At 43.4% G+C, this 26,550-nt stretch overlaps 1 protein-coding gene and 1 long non-coding RNA gene across 6 annotated transcripts in view; one reads left to right on the forward strand and one right to left on the reverse strand.

Annotated features, from left to right (window-relative positions):
* The window catches only part of Commd10 (COMM domain containing 10), a 135,244-nt gene extending 116,084 nt beyond the window's left edge, over window positions 1-19,160 (reverse strand). For 2 of the 5 annotated variants that reach the window (XM_048419331.3, XM_048419328.3), the window contains exons 1-4: window positions 19,038-19,159; window positions 17,437-17,527; window positions 14,453-14,563; window positions 9,869-10,024 (exon numbers count right to left, since the gene is read on the reverse strand). In XM_048419331.3, coding sequence (XP_048275288.3) covers window positions 9,869-10,024; window positions 14,453-14,563; window positions 17,437-17,527; window positions 19,038-19,078 — 399 coding nt within the window. In that variant the 5' untranslated portion in view covers window positions 19,079-19,159. Of the gene's footprint in view, window positions 1-9,868; window positions 10,025-14,452; window positions 14,564-17,436; window positions 17,528-19,037 lie in introns of all 5 variants that reach the window. The other 3 variants (XM_048419330.3, XM_085699886.2, XM_048419329.3) reach the window with 3 other exon arrangements.
* A 151-nt stretch (window positions 19,161-19,311) lies between these two features.
* Window positions 19,312-23,131, forward strand: LOC146891747 (uncharacterized). Its single transcript, XR_015734706.1, has 2 exons — window positions 19,312-19,651; window positions 22,226-23,131. It is a non-coding gene; the product is annotated as an uncharacterized LOC146891747 (long non-coding RNA).
* The last annotated feature ends 3,419 nt before the right edge of the window (window positions 23,132-26,550 follow it).

Below are 26,550 nucleotides of genomic sequence, written 5' to 3' on the forward strand. Positions count from 1 at the left end.
ACCCCTCGGGGATCCACAGCATTTTATTTTTACCATAACAGTGATTCAGCAAGAAAAGAACAACTTATACCTGTAACAACAGACAATCTCTGTGAGTTCAGGCCAGCTTGGTCTAGACAGCTAGTTCCAGGTCAGTCGGTGAGCGCTACATGGTAAGACTTAAAAGAGAATGAGGGTGGAGAGACTGAAATAAATTAGACACCTTCTGGATGACAGACATATGATATGTATTATTACAGATGACTGAGTACACAGAAGTTCTGAAACTCACCATTTGAACATCTAACATCCCTGCATTTTATTACAAGCAAGTTATATTTCTATAAAAAGCCTAAAATATATAGTAGAATAACTCAGAACCTCACACTCAATTCTAACACCTAGAAAAATTACACCTGTCATTTGATGACATGTCAATTACTGAAGTAACAGAGACAGAAATCTGAGCTATATGTGGATATGATTACAAAAGGTACCTTTCCCACGAATAAAGACAATAATGCTAAGGGGTATTTAGAACCTGAAAGACCATTCACGTGTACACTTACAGTGACACTGTGTGCTTAAAGATTAGATGCTGAAATATACTCTGTCCTCTACAATACAACTATTTATCTACTCTTATAATTCCAAAGGAAATGAAATAAAGATATTAAACAAACTAACTACATGAGAAAATAAATTACAAAATGTCAATTTCTAATTCTTTACACTCTATTAAAAAAAAAAAGTATCTTTGCATGGGAGGAGAATGCCCTTCCAAGAAGTTATAAGCCATTAAAACTCTCAGTGTCAGACACAGGCTACCTAGTTATGAGTTACTGATCAAGGAGGCCTCAAACATCACAGGCTATTGCTATTGCTTTGGTTGCCCACCATAACTATATTCTAGAACTATATTACTGAAGACACCATACACTTTCTCAAACTGTCTGGGAAACTTTCTTCCTGCTAACTAGCTTTCACTGTGCCAGAGGTGCTGTGCTGTCCACTGGAAGAGAAAAGATATCAGTTGTCTTACCTAGCACTGAACCCTGTCTGCTACAATACCAGCCTGCCAGGCAATACGTGCCCACTGGCACAATAGTGGCACGACTGTTACAAGGTTAACCAACTGCCTTCTGGCTGGATTTGAGGTCTGCTACACTGGAGGAAATTCACGCCCAAGCTCATGGCTGCAGAGACCACGGGCCTTGGCAGAGAACAGACTGCTGCTGTTTTGTTAAATAATCACGACGTCAAACCTTCTTTTAAAGAATTATGTTTATGCCAGGTGGTGGTGGCGAATGCCTTTAATCCCAGCATTCGGGAGGCAGAGGCAGGCGGATCTCTGTGAGCTCCAGGCCAGTCTGGTCTACAGAATGAGTTCTAGGACAGGCAGCGCAGTTTCACAGAGAAATTCTATCTCGAGGAAAAAAAAAGATTATGTTTATAACCATAGCTGTGTAGCACTTTTAACCTTGTCCAAAGAAACAGTGGACAGCAGTCAATGCAGACTCACAACTGGTCAAAATGCTAATAATAAAAGACTGAGTGCTCATCCATAAATGGGACATTAATTTCAACTCCCCTACCCCAAGGATCTAACAGAGGATGAACAGAAAGAACGTGAGAGCCAGAGAACAGCAGGGAGGGCTATGAAACGAAGTCTTGTGGACACGACTACTGTACTCATGAGTTCAGATCAACTGTGGCTGCCTGCACACGGCCTACAGAGACGCCGTGGCTGCCTGCATGAAGCCTACAGAGACGCCGTGGCTGCCTGCACATGGCCTACAGAGACGCCGTGGCTGCCTGCATGAAGCCTACAGAGACGCCGTGGCTGCCTGCACACGGCCTACAGAGAAGCCGTGGCTGCCTGCACACGGCCTACAGAGAAGCCGTGGCTGCCTGCATGAAGCCTACAGAGACACCGTGGCTGCCTGCACACGGCCTACAGAGAAGCCGTGGCTGCCTGCATGAAGCCTACAGAGACGCCGTGGCTGCCTGCACACGGTCTACAGAGACACCGTGGCTGCCTGCACACGGTCTACAGAGATGCTGTGGCTGCCTGCACATGACCTACAGAGAAGCCATGGCTGCCTGCGTGAGGCCTACAGAGACACCGTGGCTGCCTGCATGAGGCCTACAGAGGCACCGTGGCTGCCTGAACGAGGCCTACAGAGATACCATGGCTGCCTACATGAGGCCTACAGAGAAGCTGTGGCTGTCTGCACAAGGCCTACAGAGATACCATGGCTATCTAAAAAAGGCCTACAGAGAAGCCAGTCAGCAAAACTCCAGCATGGGTCAGGAAGTGGGTCACAAGGCCCTATCCCTCGCTGAGGAGTTGTTGGTAGCTGCTGGTTGGTATAGGAAGAAGAGCCATTTTTCTCTGGGGATGTGGCCATTAGTCGGTTGCCTGTGTGGATGATACCTATACAGGTGCAATAACTGGACTCAGTACAAATTTTTACTGTTGTTTGTGTTTTGTTTTTCCCAGAATTGAAGGACATTAAGTTGAAAGGAGACCATGTTGAGAGCAGTCTCAGGGGACTAAGAGAGAGGAAAGAGGGTAGCTAAGATCAAAATGTGTGCTCTCTCTCTCTCTCTCTCTCTCTCTCTCTATATATATATATATATATATATATATATATATAAAATTTTCAAAGAATAAATAAAATTATTCTAAACAAAGATAGGTATTTAAAAATAAAATAAACGATTGGCTATCATGTTTAATGCAATAAACCTTGTAAAGGCTTAAAGGGAATTATTTTAATGTTTAGAAATATTATCGTCTGAGGGGTAATGTCTTGGTCATCCATTTTTAAGTGCAGGTTTTGTAAGAATGAAGATAATGAAATTCCATCATGTAACAGACTGACTGTACCTTGAGTAAGTCTGTGTGTAAATGGTGAGACAAAGAACAGGAAGATATGTTTACCAGGGGAAAATCACACTGAACACACTGTAAGCGTTCAAAACAAACAAGAGTTAGATTTATACTTAAAAACTCTCCAACATATAAATGCCTCTTAAGACGAGAGATCAATGCGTAAGCCACTCTAGGACTAATGGCGAGCCTGCCATACATTTTTCATTACCTAGCTTTTTAAAGGTATTTTTGAAACAAAATACAAAAACACAACTTAGGAACAGTGCCACAAAAAAAGTTTCAGAAACAAAAGTTATGATTTCCAAAAATACTTGACACAACAGATTTTGCTTTTAATACGGCTCAAATGTAATAAGGGATTCTAAATAAAACTTGAATGAACAAAATTAAGAATAATGTTTATGTTCTGTGGTCTGTAATGTAGTGAATGCTATGACCACACAGGCATTCTGACAAATGTCTGGAAGGCACTGCCGACAGTCAGCCCTGCTGGGGAAGAACCAAAGCCGGTTACACAGCGGTAACATCTCAGACTCCAGAGATTAAGACCGTGCTTCTGAGAAGTGAAGAGACAAAACTGAAAATTCCTTCCAGTCAAGCATCAGAAAAAGTGATTATGAGGGTTTTTCAGGCCTCTCTCCAACTTATCAGATCTAAATAATAAAGACATAAAAAGGTGTTTCTCACTATGCCTTTCAACTGCTGAACTTATCTTTGACAAGAGCACCAAGCACACACAATGAAAAAAATGCATTATGTGTCGAATGGTGCTAGAAACTGGCTATGCATAAGAATACACAACCAGGCCCTTATATCACATGCAAAAATTATTTTTAAATCAACTAAATACTGAAATACTCAGCATGATGAATGCTATAGAGGAAAAGGTCTTTGGCAATGTTCTTGCTGGTGGATTTTATGATAAGAAATGAAAAGCAAAGGCCACAAATAAAAACAGTAAATGTGATTTGTAAAGTTCTTGAACAGTGAAGTGCACTCAGAAGAAAAAGGCATCCTGCAAAACAGAAAAAGGTTCACACACCATATTATCTGATAAGGGTTTAGTATTTAAAAAATAAAAGAATCCAAACAAAGATCAGCAAAAAAGCAATCTAGTTTTTCAAATGGGTAAAGCTGGTCTAGAGACCTGACTTGCAGTTGAGAGCACTTGCTGCTTTTCCAGAGGACCTGAGTCGGGTTTCCAACCCCCACATCAGGATGCTGACAACCAACTCTTGTGGTCCCCTCAGGCATCAGTACTAAAGAGCACAGACACACACAGAGATACACAGACACATACACACACAGATACACAGACACATACACACACACACAGATACACAGACACACACAGATACATAGACACACAGATACACAGACACACAGATACACCGATACATACACAGATACACAGAGACACACACAGATACACAGACACATACACACACAGATACATAGACATACACAGATACACAGACACACACACAGATACACAGACATGGTGTGGGAGAATTATCTGTATTCTGTCAATCATGTATTTTAATAAAATGCTGATTGACCAGGCAGGAAGTATAGGCGGGAAAACCAGACAGGAAGTAGAGGTGATGCAATGAGAACAGGAGAATTCTGGGAAGCAGGAAGCTTCCTCTGCCATTCCTGCCCAGATCACCGAAGAGGCAACATGTGAGCTTCCACGCTGAGAGAGGTACTGAGCCGTGTGGCTAACATAGATAACGATAATGGACTAATATAAGTTACAAGGACTAATAAGAAGCCTGACCTAATGGGCCAATTAGTTTATAATCTAATGTAGACTCTGTGTAATTTTCTTTGGGATTTACCAGCTGTGGGGTACTGGGCGGGACAGATACCCCAACAAGCTGGCCCTCATGTTACATAGACACACACAGATACACAGACACACAGATACACAGACACACACAGATACACAGACACACACAGATTCATAGACACACACAGATACACAGACATACACACACAGATACACAGATACGCACACACAAACACACACACACACACAAATTTAAAAATAATAAAGTACCAGAGTAGGTATTTTTTCAGGCATGGCAAAGGTGCTCACTGTCACACATCAGGAACACAGCAATCAAAGCCAGAGTAGAATGTCATCTCTGCATGTTAGTAAGGCTCTTATCAAGACGACAACAAGAGGGGCTGGAGAGGCAGTTCAGTGGTTAGGAGCAAGAGCTGCTCTTCCAGAGGACCCCAGATGAATTCCCAGCACCCACAACCATCCATAACTCCACTCCCAGGGGATCTGACACCCTCTTCTGGACTCACAAGAGTACCAGACAAGCAAGTAGTGCACAAACATACAAGCAGAGAAAGCACCCATAAACATAAAATAAATTTTTTAAATTAAAAAAAAGAAATCTGAGAAGCATATAGACAGAAAGGGGCCCCTGCAGGCTGTCAGTAGAAATGCAAATTGGTACTGTTATCAACTGTGTAGCCACTACTGAACCTACCAACCTACAGTGGACAGACAAGGTCATGGTCACACAGACAGCCCTACTGAAACTCAAGGGCTCACATAACAAACTGATTAGGTACGGACATAAGAACAAGCTCTGTAGGAGGCAGGAGCGTCTGAGGGCAGTGGGGACACAGGAGAGGATGGGGTCAGTATGCTTTATATACGTATATGAAACTGTATATGAAACTGTCAAAGACAAACTTAATTAAGGCAAAAAGATTGAAACTAGAACTACCATGACTCAGGAAGCCCTGGCCAAGTAAATATCCAAAAGAAATGAAACTGGCATCTTGGAAAGACACCCACAAGCTCACGTCCATTGTAGCACTGTCCACAACAGCCAAGACACAATAACAACCTAAGTATCTGTCAACGGATGAATGAATAACAAGGTGTGGATTCACAATGGATTATCATTCTGTCATTAAAAAAAAAAAAAAAAAGGTAGCTTGGAAACTGAAGAGGAAGCTCAGTGGTCCGGTGCCGTGGACTTATATGAAGGCTCAAACTCAACTGCAACTCATGTTCCAGGGGATCCAACACCTCTTCTGGCCTCTGCTGGCATCAGGTACACACATGGTATACATACATACACACGGGCAAAACATCATCAATTCTTTGCATCTTCTTCCAGTCTTCCAACTTTACTCTTTTAGAGACTGTTTTGCTACATTACTACACTGTCCTGGTGGTCACCAAACTTGGGACTCTTCTCCCTTAGACTCCCAAGCTGCTGAGATAACAGACATCCGCCACAATATCCAGCCCTCACGTTTCTTTTTTCCACTCTGAATATTTCAGATGGCAGCTTCTGACTCTCAAGCAGCATCTGAACTTACCATTCCCTGGGAAGAGAAACATTGTCTCCAGAGGCAGCTGTCCAGGAGACACTGAGAACCACCTTTTGGCTAGAGCCTACAAACAGGCGAGCAGTGTAGACCCATGCTAGGCGCTGGGGAAGCTGCCCCGCAACACAGAACACAAGCGAGACCAGAAGAATATGAAGAAGATGTTCCAAATGGAGATGTTTTAAAGAAGAAAGAACTTCAAAGCAACAAAATGAAAAACTGAAATCTGTGCAGGTAGCAGAAAAGTAAAGAAATTGAAATAGTAAAAAGCAGGGCAGAAACTCTGAGGACAAAGGAAAATGAGACAAGAAGGGAAAACTCAGATGGAAACAACATGGAATGTTTCCTAGAGATCGAGAGGTAACATTTAGGGGAAGACAGCATTTGATCCCCAAAACTGTCAACCAGGTAAGACAAGAAACTAAGGAAAAGGAGGGCTGGGGAGATGGCTTGGGCTTGGTCCATAAAGCGACTGCTCTGTGAACGTGAAGACTTGGGTTCAAATCCCCAGCGCCCACGTGACCTGGACTCTGGGATGACAGGAACAGCTGATACAAGTTCACCGGTCAGCCCATCCCAGTCTGCAGAACCCAGAATCAGCAAGGTCCTGCAGAGAAACTCTGTCTCAAAAAACAAAGTGTGGGAAGGAGGAATTGAGGAAAATATCCAACATGGCCTCTGGCACTCACACACACACAGGTACACAGACATATCACACACACACACACACACACATATACATAGGCACACACACACAAACACACACATAGATAAGAAGGGGGAGCTGATGTGGGATTCCTCTCTGTATGCTGTGATTTCCGTTGGTTAATAAAGAAACTGCTTTGAGACTAGAGCAGAGCAGGGCAGAACAGAGCTAGGCAGGGAAAACTAAACTGAATGTTGGGAGAAAGAGGGCAGAGTCAGGCGAAGCCATGTAGCCCCGCCAGAGACATACACCGAAGCTTTACCCTGTAAGCCATAGCCTCATGGCAATACACTGGTAATGGAGATAGGTTAGTTTAGGATATGAGTTAGCCAAAAATATGTTAAGCTATTGGCCAAACGTATGGCAAATAATATGGTTCCTGTGTGATTATTTCAGGGCTGAGCAGCTGGGAACAAAGAAGCAGCCTTCTACAACAGGGAGCAGTGTAGATTTGGGGGGAGAGGAAGTCTCGATTCACCAATATTGTAAATATCATTATAAAAATGCATTTGAAAATAATTTAAAGGCATTTATTTTTTAAAGTTTCTATCCCTAATTAGTGAATTACCAAAGTCACAGGACAGGTCAATATAGATTGGAAAGTAAAGGCAAACAGAGCTTGTCAGCAATCCTTGGGTTCAATCTCCACTGTCACAAAAACAATATTTTTTAAAGAGTTAATTGATTTCTATTTCCAGGATCTAACAATAAACAGTGGAAACCAACATTTCAAAAATAGCATCATTTATAACAGCTTTAAAAACAAAAGAAAATACTGCACTAAAAAATAACAAAATATGCATAGGATCTGTGTTAAAAATAAAGAACACTGACAAAAGAAATTAAAAAAAAATTATTCCTCTACAAATTCACCATTACATCAAACACAATCCCAGTCAATATGTAGCAGGGCTGTTTGTAGAGACTGAAAGCTGATTTTTCAAATTTACATGTAAGAGCAAGAAACCAGAATACCCAAAAAAATATGAAAATGAGAACAAAGCCATTGGTCTCAGACTATTTTTTAATTGTGTGTGTGCACACACAAGTGTCACATGTATGAAGGGGCCTGCGTAGGACTGCATAGGGATCTGATCCCAGGGAGCTAAAGTTACAGGTTTCTTTGAGCCACCCGACATGGGTCCTTTGAAAGGATAGCAAGCGTTCTTAACTGTGAGTAATCTCTCCAGCCCCACTTAGAGCCTTCATTAGGGTTTTTTTTTGGGGGGAGGGGGGCATTGAGACAAGATCTCTTTCTATGTAGCCCTGCCTGTCCTGGAACTCACTGTGTAGCTCAGGCTGGCCTCAATTTCACAGAGATCCCCCTGCCTCTGCCTCCTGAGTGTTGTGATTAAAGGTGTACGCCACCACACTTGGCCCTCTGACAATAAAACTCCAGTAATAAGGCAGAGGGATATATTGACAAGGACAGACAAATAGAACAGAGGAATCAGAGAATTTAGAAAAAGACTTAGACAAACACATGAACTAATTTGACAGAGGGCAGAAGCAATTTGGAGACAAAATGTCCATAACACTATTGTAATAATGCTGGCATGTTGCAGACATGAACTTTGATCTATGCCTTGAACCTTAACTAAAAGTAGCTCAAAATGGATCTCAGACTTACATGCAAAGCATCAACACTGGATGAAACACTGAACAAGGAACAAAAGAGGAAACAGCTATAAAACTGGATCCGTCTATAAGTTCTCGGGCACAAAACTGATCATGGAGTCAAGAACATCCCAAATGGTACATGGAGACTCAACATAATTAAAGCATTGACTGTGTGGGACACACCACTACAAAAAAAGGAAGAAGTTAGACTCGCAGGAACACTGCCCAGTCACAGATGTCACAGAGATCTACAACTGGAACTTCAACTGCAGTTCAAGTTCCAAGTGAAGGGAAGGCAGGCAAGCACCTCATATGTTAAAACTGAGAAAATGCATTTCTACAGGATGTATGCCTACATATAACAAGGTTTGTGCCTGGAATACAGTGAGATCTGTATCTCTGTCTTCTCGGGTATGGAGGACAGTTAAGCAAAATATCCCGACACCTTACTACAGAAGACAGAAGCACGACAAGTGCATTAAAAAGCTACCAAAGCTGCGTTTCAACAACACGAGACGGCACCACAAACCTAATGCAATGCTTTTAAGAAAAAGACAAACAGAAAAGCAACTGGCAATACTGAGTGCTGAGAAGAGTCTGGAACTGCTGATCCCAGTGCGTTCCTAGTAATGCAGAACAACGCTATTCCTTCACAGACGCTCCCGAACGGCAGTGCAGGAACAGCTCCCAGCTCACCTCAGATGTACCATAAATAGGTGGAAAAAAATCTTTAGCAAAATATCAGCAAATCAAACCAGCCGCATAGTCAAAGGATGACACATGAGATTTAGCCCAGGAGCACAAAACTGTTTCCACATCAGAAGATTAATGCAATACAAAAGTATGAATAGGAAAAGGCAAAATCTGCCCAATCATGCTCAACTCTGTGAAGTTAGGTTTGAGGGGCGCCTGTGACACCGCTAACTTTACAGCTCTCCCAGTGCTTGGTTTATAGGAGCTGACAGATGATAAGTCAGCACCTACAGCATGAAACGGGTTCTCTTCAGCACTAATGCAGACACACAAAAGACAAGCAGTAAATGTTAAAAACAAGCCTCACATGGGAAGGCAGGGAATCACTGTCAGAGGGTATAAGGAGACGATCTCATTCCTATTCTTAAATTACGGAGGCATATTCTATACTGCCAAAATTAAATCATATGGCAACAAATATGCTAATATGTAGAAAAAAACAGGAATATTTGACTTGACTTTCTGCCTTACTTTACCTCTTACCAAAATATTATCATTTTTAAGACTAGCTGTTATAATTTTTTTTTTTTTGACAGAATGCCCTGTACCTTGTGAGGACCCAGAATCCTCTGCCTGAACTTCTCAACCGTTTCTGGACCCATAGTCGACCAAGTGTTGGCAAAGGCTTCTGCTTTGTCTTGTGTAAGATGAATATTCTCCAGTTGCTGCTGAAGTGCTGCTGGCTTCAAGTTGTGGTACACTGCCTGTCAAAGAGGAGGAGGACAGACAGCCTCAGGCTCGTGCAAAGACCTTGAACGGTTAGCAATGCAGAAGTATTGAAAACAAATTAAATATTTCGTGTGTGTGTGTGTGTGTGTGTGTGTGTGTGTGTCTGTGTACGCACATGCATAAGTTCACAGCCTGTAGCAGCCAGAGGCACTGGATCGCTGGAGCTGGAGCTACGGTGCACATGCTGGAAACTGAATCTGGGTCCCCTGCAAAAGCAGGAAGTGCTCTGCTGAGCCACCTATCCAGCCCCAGCATTAAAACAGTTTAAATCAAACAGACTCCATGGCCCTCTTGCAGGCATTTTCAACAGTTCTATTAATAACAATATACAAAATAAATAGTTAAAAGTCATAGTTAATAGGCCTTAAATCACTTAGTAAAGTTTATTTCATTTATCTCACGTAATTAAAGTTCACAACAGTCTCAGTAAATAGACTTTTTCCAAGGAGTCCTCAAAAGGAGAAAATTCTAAAATAACTTCAACGATACCTGTTCTGTCCCCTACATAAATTGAGACCAGTTTTCCTACAACCCCATCCTGTGATGATCTATTTATCCATTTTTTTTGAAGGTTCACTAAAGCTTAAGAACAAGTCATCATTGTGATCCATGTTAAGGTTTGAATATGAAGTATCCCTCATGGGTTCAGGTGCCTGAGCACTTGGTGTCAGCCAGCGGCATTCTCTTTGGAAGACACAGGGGCTCCCACCTCCATGATTTCCCAAATGGACTATATTCCCTGAAATGCCATCAACCAAAATAAATCTTCATATATCCAACAACAACAAAAGAGAGGAAGGTAGTATAAGGAGTGGGGCTTTACTGTGCTAAGCCTGACCGTGGGGCTGGCAGACCTTTGTCGTTAGTGTATGGGAGGAATAGAGGTGAAAGAGTTTAGTCACCGGCTAGGAAAATCCAGAACCCTGCAGGGAGAATGTAGTGTTGATTCCGAGAGAAATGCTGACAGGAACAGGATGCTCAAGAGGTTTCAGAGATGAACAAGGACTCTATCAGAAATGGAACTACAAGCCACTTGTGTTACTTTCTGACAAGCCATGTGGCTACATTCTACCTGTGTCCTAAAATCTGAGTGAGGCTACATTAAAAAATAATGGGCTGGAGCAGAAGACAGGGCCCAGCAATTTAAGAGTCTAACCGCTCTTCCAGAAGATGTGGGCTCAGTTCCCAGCACCCTGTGGCAGCTCACAACTGTCTGCAACTCTAGTTTCACACCCTTTCCTGGCCTCTGAGGGCACGAGACATGCACATGGTGCACAGACATATATGCAGATAAAACACCCATAAACAGAAAGTAAAATAAGAATAATTGATTAATATGTTTGGTGAAGGAAATTTCAAGGCAGTATACAGTCTGTGACACGGTTACTGCTCACTGCCCTTAGCCAGGTTTTATAAGAAAAAGTAGAGAGAGAACATGAAAAAAAGAAGCTGGAACACAACCAGAATTAAGGACAGGACAGGTACGGTGGATGCAGACACAGTGGCTCTGATTGCTAAAGACTAATGAGATTAAGGAGAACCCTGGTACTGTACACTTTGCATGAGATGACAGGAAAGATGCCCTGGGAACAAGATGTCGCCCACTGAAGGCTCTAGGTCATAAAACTGAAAACTGCACAGTGCCTAAACAGAGACAGCTCCAGAACACACAGCTGGAACACGGTTGCCTGGGGGAGCGTTCTCCTGCACAAAAGATGCTGCAGCTATGGTAAATGGACGCTAAGCTACATCTCAGACCTTGTGGCAGAAACTGGCAGCAGCCCCCACACAGTACTGGCTCTGCGGGTATGCAGAATGCAGGAGTTACACCACTGTGGACATCTGCAGAGGTTCCAGAAAACCAATGAGGTCAGACAAGGTGTCGCGGGCTGAGATTCCCTGTATGGAGGGCCTGAATAGGCTGTACATGATGTTGACAATGAACCCGAGGTGGCATCCATGGAGGAAAGCAGGTGCCAAGTGAAGCTGGGGCAGGATAGAGGCCCATATGTGCCACAGGAAGCAGAGGTGTGGATATGGGGCTGCCCGAGTCCACTGGAACCCAAATGATGCCACTGTAAGCTCCAGACACTAGACATGGAACTGCAGAGCTTGGTGTTTCCCTGATGTGTGCCAGTCTTGCTTGGGTCCAGACTTTCCATTCCTCCTCTTTAAAATAGTAATCATTACCCTGTAATGTAATGATTACATTAAAAATATGTAACTTGGTGCTTGTTTAACAAGTTCTCAGAGCTAAGAGCCTGCTCTGAGTTTCAGAACGGACTTTGATCTTTGGACCTTTAAAGAGCTTTAACTTAAGCCTATGGGGATTGTCTTAGTTAGGGTTTCTATTGCTGTGAAGAAATGCCATGACCACAGCAACTCTTACAAAGGAAAACATTTAACTGAGGTGGTGGCTTACAGTTTCAGAGGTTTAGTTCACTATCTCCATGGCAGGGAGCATGGCAGCTGGGAGTACGGCAGCATGCAAGTAGACAGATGCTGGAGAATTCTCACCTTGAGCCAAAGGCAACAGGTGTTGTCCTTTTCTTTACACTGCTGCTGCCTTTTAAGTGACAGCTGTCCTATCAGCTACTGCAACTCCACAGCTACCAGCAGTTCTGCTGCAAAAGCTGCAGCCTGAGGGAACAGAATTCCCTCAGGCACCGACTCTTTCAAAGCTACAAAGGGAATTTATCTAAATCTCTGTCCCTCTACAGAAATCAAGAGTCAAAGGTTGAGGTGGAATTCTGTGCCTCACAGAGGCTGAATAGCAAGCAGCTCACCTCCTCAGTCTCTCAGGAAGCCCTCATTCTTCTTCTCACTCCTACTTAAAACTCTTCTCCACCTGACTCCTCCCTACAACTTCCAGTCAGCTACTTGTGACGCAGCCTCCTGACTGCAGATGAATTTTATTTAATCAAACACATCTTTGCATCATTAAACAAATGTTTCAGAGCATAAACAAAAGTAACACACCTTAAAACAATATTCTACAACAAACAGGAAGTAAACTGTCTCACTGGGCATGCCCTGAGCATATATGAGCTCTCAAAGCCCGCCTCCACAGTGACGTACTTCCTCCAACAAGATCACACCTACTTCGACAAGGCCACACCTCCTAATAGTGCCACTCCCTTTGGGGCCATTTTCTTTCGAACCCGCTACAGGGGTGTTTGAATGTGGACTTAATTCTTACTTCAGTAGGAGATGTGATGAGCATGTAGAGGCAAAGGATGGACCGTTACAGTTTCAGTCTGAAGGCTTCCCCGAAGGCTTCCCCACAGGCTGGTGTATTTAAAGGCTGGGTGGCTAGCTGGTGTCTGTTTTGGGAGACTGTGAACCTTTAGGACGGGGGCCCTTACTGTGCCACTGGAGAGCAGGCCATATGAGTTCAAGCCCAGCTCCAGAGGCAGGGCAGGCTCCACACTTCCTGATCTTCAGAAACTACGAGTACTAAGCCTTACCTTCCTAACGCCAGGGACAGGAATGTCCATGTATACGTCACCACATCCTCTCCCTCCTCACTGGATCGAACTGTAAGTCAAGATACACCCTAAGTACTAAAGTTGTTTCCTCATGTATATGCCCTGACAATATATCATCTATCGCCTCCTTCGGGTGGCGCCAGCTGCCTGACAGCATGTCCCAAGAGTGTCTGCTGCCAACAATGCCCATCAAGTGCAGTACTGCTGGATCTTTTATTTCACAAATCTCTTATCTAATAAACTGATAGGAACTTATTAAACTCTATTTTAAGTTCAGCTGTGTCCTAGGCTTACAGAAGAGGTGCAGAAAATAAGATTCTGGCCCATAATATATTTAAATCTGTGGACAGAATCCAAACTGACGTGTGTGAAGTCACGGAAGACTAACAGTGTGCCCTGCTGGAAGGGGCAAAGAAACACAAACAAAGGATGGTAACCAGACTATGCGATCCAGACTGTAGTGACAGGACTTGAACAGGAAGGAAAATAATGAAATAAGCTTGAGAAGAAAAGGTACAGAAAGGAAATTCAGCAGTTAAAAAAACAAAACAAAACACAGCGTCACTTCTTTCCTATATCCTCCTAATCAGGTGCATGCCACCAAATCACCTGTTCAACTTCTACAATGAAAAGTATTCATATTTCCAACTATACCAAGAAACAATGAATTAAAATCAGATGAAGGCCCAATTCACATTGCTATAACATTTACTACTACTATATCATATTTACTTTTGCAGAATGAAATACTACGGAAAGAAGCCATGCATTCAAAAATGTTTCAGTATCCTGAAAGTCTCGATTAGAACATCCTGAGAGCTTCCATCTTACATAGCTACATAAAAATAGAGAAGGCCACAGATATTAAAGTCATGAAAATACGCAATAAGTAAGAAATTAAGGCAATAAAAATACCTGCTCCAAAACAAACGCTATTGTTTCCAGAACCAGGTGCAGTTCTTGTTTCTCTAGAGAGAACGCAGCCTGAAGCTTCTCCTCCTCCTCTTCGCTGAAGCTGCTCTCGGCCTACAAACACAGAAGCCGTCAGCCCAGAGTGCATTCACAAGACTCACTTATACAGCAAAAGGGAACCTAAGAGGAAAGGTAAGTCCACGGCGAAAGCAAGCTGGCGTGCTTATGATCTAAATTAAGACACGCGTTCTGAACCACAGCGAGTGGAATGAAACAAAGGATGGCTTCTCTGCTTATGTTAGGCCACCCAGACACCTGCGCTTTGTCTCTGATATCTGGTTTTCTTAATTCTCTCACTTCATCTCCTCACTAGCAGTCACTACTCGAGACTGCTGCCCCCCCAGCATAGCAGCACCTCGGTCCCCCACTTCACCTTCACTAGTCTGGATGTTTCTAGTGTGCCTGGTCAGAAAGCCTGACAGCTGGCCCCACAGAGCGAAGCCCACAGCAGTGACATCAACAGGTTTCAAGTGGGGACCTAAATTCTCTGCCACGGGGTCTAACAGGGAGGGTTTCTCATTGGATAAGTGGTAACCACTAATAAGGATGACAAGCCACAAATGCCTGTTTCTAAGTTCTCAGCTACAGAAGCTTGTGTGACTTCCCTCAGCTCTTCCCAATGCAGAAGTGCTGGCGTGCAAGATGAGGCACACTACAGACTGTGATTCCGCCAGTCCCACCACCTACAGCACAAATTTACTACAGGCGTGAACTTAGAGCTCCTAGGCTAGTGTTCCATTTCTCATGAGAAAGAAAAGAATTAACTCCAAATACACTGAGTGCCAACTGTGTAATGAGTAATGTATTGGGGAAGGGAACTATATAGGTAAGGAAAGAAAAGAGTCTAGAGGCTATAGGGAGAAAGACTGGTGAAGAAGTTTAGGGATTTGGGTGTCTTCTGAGAAACGAGTGCTTGCAACACAGAACTACAGTGAACTGAGAATCAACCGAGCATTCTGGAAGCAGAGAGAAGAGAAAAGTATCATGCTTGAGAGTGAGGTTTGCAAAATTCTTAAAGGGTGATGTTCTCTCGGTGACGCAGGGAAGTAGGGAGAGGGATGTGTATTCAATACACGGTTGAAAGGCCCTAGAACACTGCGGGGACTGTGCACTGTCCAGTGTGATTGCTAGTGCAAACCAGGGAGAGCACAGGCCACCACCATATGCTAATGGATCTCACACGCAGTGTTGAGGGTTTTGTAGTTTTCTCCATATGATAATGGACAGCCATTTTTTAAATGCTATTAAATATGATCAACATTTTTAAAACAGGGAAACATTTAGAAAAATTACTGGAGTGGTATTATTTGTAATCAATCAGGAGCTAGAACAATGGCTCAGTGGATAAGAGTGCATGCTGCTCTTGCAGAGGACCCGTGTTCAGCTCCCAGAACCCACAGAAGGCAGTTCACAACCACCTCTAGCTCCAGAGGATCCAAGGCCCTCTCTGGCCTCCATGGCACTAAAAACATGTGTGGTACATATACATACATGCAGAAAAACACTCATAAACACTAAAATAATAGAAATGCAAAAATGTAAAAAAATAAAAGATCAAAATCAAGAACATTATGAGTAACAGCTACTAGTCCAAAGCCAGGAAACAATAAGGATCTGAAATAAAACTAAGTGGAGAATTTGATTTGAGAACAATTCAGAGTGAGTAGGCTATGGGCCTGGGGTTGTCTCCTGGCCAATAAAGAAAATAAAGGTAAGAGTCTTGATGTAACTGAATGTCGGTGCCTACAATCATGCAGAGCGTGTAGCAGGTGCTCCACAAACATGGCCAAGGCAATTTTATAGCCCAATAAAGAACATAAGTTAAACTGGTTACCAAGTATCCACATGGCCAAACCAACCGTTCCCTTGAAAGAAAAGCAAAGAGAAAAATCAAAGATTAAATACTGTGTAAGATGCTGTGGAATAATCTTTCTGTATACTGTAAAAATGTGTTGCTCTCATTGTTAATAAAAGATTGATTGACCAGTGGCTAGGCGGGATTTTTGGGACAGAGAGAACGCTGGAAAAAAGAAGGGCAGAGTCTGAAGAGTCTTGAGAGATGCAGAGAGAAGCAAGATGAACATGCCATGTTGAAAGAAGGTGCAGCCACGTGGCATAGGATAGATAAGAGATATGAGTTAATTTAAAATGTAAGAGTTAGCTAGTAACCAGCTGGAGCTATCAGCCAAATATTTATAATTAATATTAAGTGTCTTTGTGGTTATTTGGGGGACAGGGCAGCCTGACAGTCCTGACAAAAACTCCACCTACAGTTAGAAGAAATATTGACTGAATTATTTTTAAGATTTATTGATTATTTGTATATGTATGCATGGTGAAGACACATTGACTGAATTATTTTTAAGATTTATTATTTGTATATGTACGCATGGTACCTGCATGACTTTATATATGCACCATATGCATGCAGGAGCCCAAGAAAACCAGAAGAAGGCATCAAATCCCTGGAAGTGGAGTTACAGGTAGTTATGAGCCACTAAATGGGTACTAGGGACCAAACACAAGTCCTCTGCAAGAACGGTGCATGCTCTTGACCACTGAGCCATCTCTCCAGCCCTGGGCTAACCATCTTAACCAGGAAGAATGCCATTAGCCTTTTCCTAAAGCGAGTTCCATAGAACATTATATACAAGATAAAACAATTCCAAAGTCAAACCTTCGCTTTTAAATATATGACCCAAACAACAGTATGCAAAATACCTTGGAAGGCTCCACTTTTTTAAAGTTAATTATGGAATACAAAGTTTACCAAACTTTTGACCAGAGAACATTATCAAATCTTCCACAGATCTAGAGTTCCTGAGAACACACTAGAGAACAATGTTTCTCACAGTTCTCCAAATAATAGCGGCATGCTTCAGGGGCACCAGAGGGGTCATAAGTCACAGGAATACCAAAATGCAAACCTTCAGGTGGAGCTTTTGAAGAATTCGGCTAAGAAGGCGTGGGAATCTTCCGGTATCTATTGCATTTATCAGCGGCACCGCTTTCTTCATGCTAAACAAATTTGCAAACAAAGTTTCAAGGTAAGCTTTTAAATGTCTTTGCCATTGCTGTCTATACATTTTTATGTCAACAACTCTGGTAGCTGCGTCCTCTTAGTGAAATAAAGTGACATGAATGACAGCCATGATTCCATTGATTACTTGGTAATCAATCCAAGTATTTCCAAAAAGATCCCTCTCCTGAAAAGCATTCCTGTTGAAAAGTACATTTGACAATTTTCTCTTCCCAGGCAAATTGCTTGGGAAGGTATTGAGCAATGGGAAGGAATGCTATCCCTTAATCCAAAATAAACTCTGAAAGGACTGTGAAAAAGGACGAAGCAAATTAGGGGATTACACCAAAACCATAAAGGATAATGATGGCACAAAACGGTGGAGAAAGAGGGAAAAAAACACACACAAAATCACTTAGCGTGCAGCTACTTTAAAACCTGTGTCACCTGTAATAACCAATTTCAAATTGTGTGGTAAGCGCAACTGGGCACACACTGACTATGCCTTCACAGCGTGTGTTCCCCCAGGACAGGAGTTTGAAGAAAAGCGGCTTGTCAAATCCGCTCACAGAAGGAAAAACTTTACAACACCGACTGTCTTCTTCCCAATGCGGGAGTGTTGTGTTCACCCTTCAGTATTTGCCTGCATAAGTGAGTGTTTCTTCTGCCTCCACAAAGTGAGTCGGGTTTGGTGGAAATAATTCTGTTTTAATGGGGGAAATCTGAGCAGGGTATGGTGGGGTGGCTAAATAGTGCCAGCTTATTGGGAGGGGAGACTGCGTGGATCTTGGGTCTACGAGTTTGAGGCCAGTCTTGGCAACATAGTAAGAATCACTCCGCCAAAGAAAATCTTTTAAACTGGGGTTTGCAACACCACCAGAGCCAGCCAGTCTCAGGTAACACACCGAGAAACCTAAAAACTACATAAAATGAAAACACTAGTAATGGTGCCAAGACTAGCTAAATATGTCACTAATGCTTGAGCTATCTGACCTTAGTTTCAAGGAGCTATTAACACGAGTTATTAATCACCCCGCAGCACCAGCGTGTGCCTTTGTCACCATTATCGGGTCTGAAATAACATTAAAAATACAGACTATTCTCCCAAGAAACTAGACAAAATTCAGGGAGCATTTAGTGACTTCTACTACCCGTCAGTCTCTCCGGTACAGAACAAGGCTGCCAAGGCTCCCTGCAAACTTGGAGCAAGAACCACTCCAGAACGGAAACATGCTGCTTCCCCGCCCGCTCACGCCCTCTTCCACGCCCCGCCCACTATCTATGCCCCGCCCACCCTCTCCTCTACGGCCAGCCCACGCCCTCTTCCGCGCCCCTATCCGCAGCTCCGCTCCGGCTCCGGCTCCGGCTCCGGCTCCGGCTCCGGCTCCGGCTCCGGCTCCGGCTCCCGACCCTGGTCGACCGCACCGCAGCAGCAGGCAGCGGCTACACCCCCTGCTTCCGCCCCAACAGGTTACCCCCGCATGGCGGGGCACTCAGCCTGACCGCTACCTGGGACTCTCCGGCAAAATCACCGTCGCGGACGCCGCCATCCTCAAAGCTTCCTCGCCCGCGCGACTGTCAGCTGTGCACAATCCAGCCAATGACGGCCAGCCTGACGGAAGCCCGGAAGGGCCAAGTCGTGCCGCCCGGGAATTTGCGCTAAAGAGCCGCGGCGAGCAAGACTTCAGGAGGCTTGTGTGTGGTCCCGAAAGGAAGAGGAAGATCATGGTCATTTCTATCATTCTGATCGTTTCGGAATCCTGGCTGTACATGTATATTTATATTTATTTATATATCTGCATCCCTGACTAGGCATATGTGTTTGTGTGTGCATTTTATGCACGTGTATACATGACTGTGCATACACAGACGTAGTATATGTAGCATTTCCCTTTTTTTTTTTTTTTCAGATTTAGTGGAGGACTTAAGCAAGCTTTGAGGCGTCTACGGATAGAGAAATGGGCCAAGGAGCATCCCCTGTCAGGAGTAGTTATGCTACCAACTCTATGCTATTGACCCTCTTGTGCCTTCATCCCCAGAGTCCTCTGCAGGACACAGCTCTAGCCTTGGACGTGTTGGTTCAATTTCTCCTACCATAGATTCCTTGAGTACCTAGCATTGAGGTAGGCACTGGAGATTCAAACAGACAAAATAAGTTTTATCAGCAGTTAAGATGGACAAGTATTTGTTGGGACTGTCTTTGGGGCCCAGCCTAGCACAGCACAGAAGATAGATCACCGCGAAGTGCATAGTTAAGTTTCTCACAAGAGAGTAAGGAGACACTACATTTTCAGTAAAACCTTTATTTGCCTTAGAAAAAATAGGAGTGGGTTAAAGGGTTGGGTAACAGAGTAGGGCTGAAAAATAAGAAAAGCTTCCTGAACCTGCAGAGGTGAGGAAGGGTGTTCCAGCAGAACACAGAGTGAGCAAAGACTGAGGAATAGAATGATCTGACTGGCCTGTCAGAGACAGTCTGGAAGTAGAGCTAAAAGCAGCTTTGGTGGTGGGGGCGGGGGGGGGGGGGGCTTTGGCCTGTGCACTTCTCTGTAGAAAAATGGGTAGCCATTAAATGTTAGGGGTTTGAGGGTTTGTTTGTTTTTAAGATTACGGTCAGAATGATGGTCTGATTGGAAGAGATAAAGGGAAAACTATCCAGGAAGTGACTGTGGTAATCACAGCAATCAGATCCTGTGAGGGTGAAAGGCACAGCACATGAGGTGGAGTTACATTTCCATAGTAGACTGTTGGCAAGAGCTGGCAAAAGAACGAATTTAATTTTCCTTCTAATTATGTTTCACTTAAATTATTATTTAAATTGGTTGGCATTCCTGGAGCAGCCCAACAACACTGTAGCTGAGAGAAGCCAGATTGCAAATTAAAAGTGAATAATCCCCACGTGGATAATTGAGTCAATTATACAGTATGTTGAACACATACAAATACATTTAGTTCCACAACATGCTACACACTCCCCCAGTTTATGCATATCTGAAAGAGATGTATATGTGAATCTACATAATTATGGACCTGCGATCCAAACACCGATTGCCTTACCTGGCATGAATTTAGAGGGTGCAATTTCTCCTCTGTCTTTGGAACATCTCCTTGTGTCTTGATTCATTGCTGAAGTCAAGCCATGAGTCAACCAGACCTGGTTCAGATCTCTAGGGAACTGCAGTCCTTGTGGGCTGTCTCGAAAAACATAGCTGGGGCTTTCATAAAAGAGGTCAAATCCTGAGTCTATGAAACCTCACACACCTACAAATACCTGATACATGTTGTGAAGGTGGCAGTGATATCTGCTTCCCTGGACCGTGGTGAGGATTAAGGAATGTGCTCTGTGCCTTTGAGAGATGCTCTCCCTAGAGAACATACAAAGCCCAGACTCCAGAGTGCTGTTCAGAGCATCGCTGCTGGTCACAATAGTCTGCAACACCAATTCTCTCCATATTAATGGAGACAACAGATGACTGATTGCCTACTGATACACGTTATACTGTGAATAATTTCTCCCCTTGAGTGTGAGACACCCCTACTGTCTGGCGTATGGGCACGTAGGTCCATGAGAGGGTCCTTAAAGTTGTCTACTGGTGACCACTTGCTGCAGAAGGGGACCGATGGGAGTCAGGATTCCATAGCCACTCTACTCTTGTCCCCTATACTCGTCAGCCCAGCTTCAGGATGGCTGCAGAGCCCAGGATTGTTCCGACCAATCTATTATGGACTCCTCACTCTCCTAAATGGAGCATCGCTTTTCTGGTTTTCTGCCTTAATTGCTAATTTCAAGTCTACAATTTTTTGCATTCTGTGTTACCCCAAATTCTCTAGAAAAGTAGCTCAGCTCCCCACATGCTAGTGCCCCATTAGAGGCTGCAGTTTCAGGAGAGTGAGAATTGAGCAGATGGAAAGGAAGGCAGTGCAAAGTGATGTCCAATTGCGTGATGGCTCATTCTGTCAACTTGATGGACTCTAAACTTAGCTCAGAGACCAGCATCATGTCCTTCCCTAGCCTTCCTCTGTGACCCCCTCCGAGACCCACCCACACCTCCCTTCACACCATGCCCATGTCTATAAGGGATCTAGATTAATTAAGGTGGGAATACCCACCTTGCACAGGGAATGCCATTCCTCATGCTGAGTCCTGTTCTGAAGAAAGGAGAATGCAGACAACACCAGCGTTCACCCCCTCTACCTTCTGACTATAGTCACGGTGTGACTAGCTACACGACGCTCCTGCCTCCATAGCTTTTTGGCCACAAGGGACTGCCCTAGAATGAACCAGAATAAACCCTTTCTTCTTTAAGTTGCATTAACTGGGCATTTTGATGCAGCAATGAGGAAGTGACTCACACCAACCAGACCAGAAACTAAAGTGTCCAAATACTTCTGGAATTTTTGCATTTGGTCAGCACAGAACCATGGACAAATATCTGAACTGCTCCCTTTCAGGATCCCTGCCTAAAACTGCCCAATGGTTTTCTAGGTCCTGTTGAAAGGAAATGTAGCATCACCTCTGTCCTTCTGGGAGCCTGCCCTTCCTTCTGTTATGAGCCTGGTCCTGTCTGGAGCACCGCCCCCTTTCCCCATAGATCTCTTCTCAAGGGCCTTGTGTGTACTCGCACCCCCTCCCTTCAATAGGCAGGATTTATATTTTTGCTATATAACAAAGTAGGCTAATTTTTGAACATTTCTTTCAGAAATCTCCAACCCTAAGTGAACTCTGAACTCACCAAGGAGCCACTCCAAATTCATCCTTCCGCATCCCAGCCGCAAATGTTAAGTGATTATCTTCAGCAGTTAAACAGCTCCTGCTCGCCAACCCCAGCAGTACTGGTACTGGACACTGGGGGTTCTAACGACCCTGGGCTCCAGTGAAACAAAGTGAGAGACAACGGTTGCCGGTTGCCGAGGCACTTGGAAAAATGGAGCCGAGACCATCTGCATCACCCTTTGTTAACAAGAAGGGAAATGGTCTCAGACGTTTCTGTGGGGCCATGGGTAGAGATGCCAGTGTCTGGAGAAACCTCTTCCGTCCACTCCTATGTTCCTCGGAGGATTTGTAGACAGAGGTTGACTCTGCCTTCTCTTTAAAAACCACTTTCAGGCCCAACATGAACACTCCAGTTTTGCAAGCGAAAAACTGATGGAGGAAATATAACAAATGTCTCTCCCTAGACACAAAGTTCCCAGTGACTAGGGCAGGCTGTGATGATTTGGGTGGATAGGTGGGGCTTTGGAAAGGCTCCTCCTTCCTGGTGAGGCACAGTTTTGGTACTTTTAAATTCATCTTTATTTCCTCTCTATATCGCTGTCTTACAGCTTCTGAATCGCTGGAATTCAGTCTCATTGAAATGACCTTTTAAGGAAGTGTTTGATATATTTTGTCAAACTGGACAGTGTGCAGGCATTTTGTACTGCTCTAGGCTGTCCTGCCCATGTCTAGCGAAGGAATATTTTGGAAGTCTGTAAGTCTATAATTCATCCTGAATGTGTCAGGTGCATCAAGCAAAGTATCACATAGGGCAGAATGGATACCACCTGCTCCCAGTGGTTCATCCTAGTCTGAGGACAAAATAAAAATCTACAGGGCATCTCTATCAGAAGCCGTAGTCTTTTCTCCTTCCACCTCACCCTGAGTGCACAGCAGCACTCAGTCACAGTTGGAAACCTGTTTTAGCTGTGGTGAGCACTTACCTCATAGGTGTGAGAAAATCAACTCGGGTGTAACCAAAGAACGCCTTCACGGATGGTAAACATGGCGCTGTTCATTCCATAATTTCTCCCCCGATTCCAAAGGGCATGATGTTTTCAGAGTGTGCATTTTTATTTGTGAGTGGCGTGTGTAAGTGTACCTGTTTAGGTGACATACTCGGAGAGGAAGGGCTGCTTTAACACGATCTGCTCTTTGAGTATTTGCACAACAAGCCGTGCTGTGGAAAGGAAAAGAAATGCTTAGAAGAAAAAAAAAAAAAGGAGTGTCGAAGCTGCAGGCTGCGTTTGCCAGTCAAAACCTCATTTGTGGTCACTTACAGTCATCAAGTGGAGGGTAGGGTAGGGGGCAAGATGGAAACCTTAATTAAAATGAAGCACAAATATGCTTTCTGATACACAAATTGATCTCTTTCCAGTCTATTCTCAAGCTGGAAGTTGAAAATATCTGGAATTTTCACCTCTCCGTTTTCATTTGCACCTAGTTTCCTCAGTTCTACCTCCCAGGGGCCACGGCCATTAAAGACTGGGGTTCACACATAAGATGTGTGAGAGCGTGACTGGTTTCTTCAGTAATTTTCACCCCTGAACATCATCTGAAAGGAATTAGATGGTGCTTCCCGTGTAGACTTGGTAGAGTGGTGATTTTAATCCACTAACCGGTGAAGGAGATAGAAACCAGTAAACATCACCAGCAGACATCAAGAAAACTAACAGCAGGAAATGAAGAAAAGCAGCGTCACTTACACACCAAGAAAAGAGCCCCAGCTGCGTTGGCCACGATACGTGCTCCTCAAGTCACTGAACCGGTGCTGGGAAAAGAAGGTGCCTGTAAAACCCTAAGAATCCTCTTTAGAGTCCCCAGTTCATGTTTTATATGTCCAAGATACCTGGTGTAACCCCGTTCCGACAGGAGCAGAATTGGAAGTCAATGGTTAGCCATGGGAGGAACATGGGAAATCCCTGGAGAATATTGGTCTCTGGGGGCTGATGCAGATAGATCGTGATGGAGACTAGAGGGATCGATGCTGTTGAATGAATGGCGAAGGGAAACAGTAAGACAAGGAAAACAATTACAGCTTATCATTCCACATAATAAACAGGGAGCTGGCAAACTAAGAGAAGGAAAAAATTACATTGTAGTCATGGGACAAAAGGTTTCCCTTAACCCCTCCCTTTGTTAGTTCTGGACCCAATCCTCTGGGAGTTTTTCCCTGTGCTAAGCAGAAATGAAAGTGTGACTCAGGAAGAGCCGAGCGCACCCCACCCCCACCACACTGACTTGGAGGAATCAGAGGCTGGGGATGCAGCAGTGAAAGAAGGCTCTGCAGCCTGAGGGTGCCATCTTGGTGGTTAGCCGTGGCCTGACCAAATGAGCAAATCCTCTTGTCACGGGTCTGTTAGCAAAAGCTTAACAGACAGAGGTGAAAACCCAACATACTAATAAAGGCGCTATCAGATTCCCTTTAAGCTTTTATTAAAAGCAAGTAGAATTAATACTGAAACATCCACCTGGCATCCTAAAAGGAAAGACTCATCGATTTCCCACAAATACGCAAAAAGAACCAGGAAAGCTTCGGCATAATGTCAGAGAAAGCAGAGCCTCGGCAGACCTTCGCCCGATAGCACAAGCGGGAAGGAGGAAGCACCTTGGTGACTGTGCAGGCATCCCACAGAAAAACACTAACATGGAAATTAACAGTGGACGAGAACTAAAAGACTTGAGAAAACGAGATTAGATGTGAAGAACAGAGCCAAAGAAGCTGAAAAACAACGAACCCCCACACACAGCTACGTTAGAGATTTAGAAACAGAACAGAATTTTAAACTCACACCCCATGAGTTGCACACACAGTACCTTGACTGAGGCTTAGATATCCAGGATTGGGGTCATCTCAGGATTAGGGTCTGACTAATGTTCAGGGTATTTATTTCCTTTTATGAGATATCTGTAATTCTGGTTTCTATCTTTCCCTATCACTTGAATTTCCAGAAGTGAGTTATTTTTACACAAACAATAAAGCCATCATTCAAACATAGTGAAAACAAAGAGTATTGGATATATAGAGACTTTATTTTTCCATATTAAAGTATGTAATATATCTATTAAAATATTGATGTTGTGTGAGAGTATGATCTTTGCCCATTTATCCCTCAGTCGTGTTCCTAAGGCATTGTAAAAAAACAAAGGACCTCTCCATAATCCTTTCTGGAGAAGTGGGAACCTAAAGTCACTTTAAAAAATGACTTATCTTTATTATTTTCTTTATTTATTTATTATGTGTCTGTGTTTGTTTTGTGTACATGTCTGTGTGTGTATGTCTGCATATAAATGGCTGTGACTATGTGTGTGTATAATATGTATGTGTGTGTGTTTCTGGGTATGTGTCAGTATGTATGTGTGTGTATCTGTGTTTGTGTATATATCTGTATGTGTTTATGTCTATGTATGTGTATGTATCTGTGTCTGTGTATATGTCTGTGTAGGTGTCTGCATATGTCTGTGCATATGTACATGTGTGTGTGTGTGTGATGCGTGTCTATGGATGTATCTGTATGTATGTAGGTGTGCCTATGTCTGTGTGCAAGTATGTGTCTCTCCTCCTGTCTTCTAATTTGTGTCTTTTGTGTTCTAATTGTCTGTCAGCCTATTTTATAACCTAGGTAACTGACAGAATCTCCTCTCTATATTTTTTCAGGAGTAATATGTAATCCCCACTTTGGCAAAACTTTCTTTACTTCTTCAAACATTCTTTCTAAATACTTTTTATTTATTTTCTATATACTTTCTAAAATATCTATGTTTGAATCAGATAGCAAAATGTAATGTAATGGTAAATCATAGATTTAGAAATTTTTTGTGTATTATTTCCAATGACTGACTTACAAAGTATTGGCATAGGGTGGGGCTGTTGAGCATTTCCTGTAGAAGGATAGTCCACTGGTATCTCCTAGTAGGTTGAGAATTATTATAAATAGGCACTGTGGAGGCAAATTTTTCTCTGTCCTTTTCCTATAAGAGGCCATCCTTTTGGTAATAGAAAAGGCAGAGGAAATTGAGATTGTAGAGGGCCCATAGGTTGACTTACCTTATTGACAGCTCTTAGATCTGTAACCATTCTCCATTTACCAGATTTCTTTTTAACAACAAATACAGGGGAATTCCAAGGGCTGGTTGATTCTTCAATATGGTGAGGTCTAGTGGCTCCTGTCCCAGCTGTTCTACAGCCTGAGTTTGTCTTTTGTTAACGGCCAGTGTTTACCCATATTGGTTTATCAGTTAACCATCTTAAAGGTGGGTCTGTTGGTACCT

The sequence above is a fragment of the Myodes glareolus genome, chromosome 13, assembly GCF_982192425.1.
Source record: "Myodes glareolus chromosome 13, mMyoGla1.1, whole genome shotgun sequence".
NCBI classification, from domain to species: domain Eukaryota; kingdom Metazoa; phylum Chordata; class Mammalia; order Rodentia; family Cricetidae; genus Myodes; species Myodes glareolus.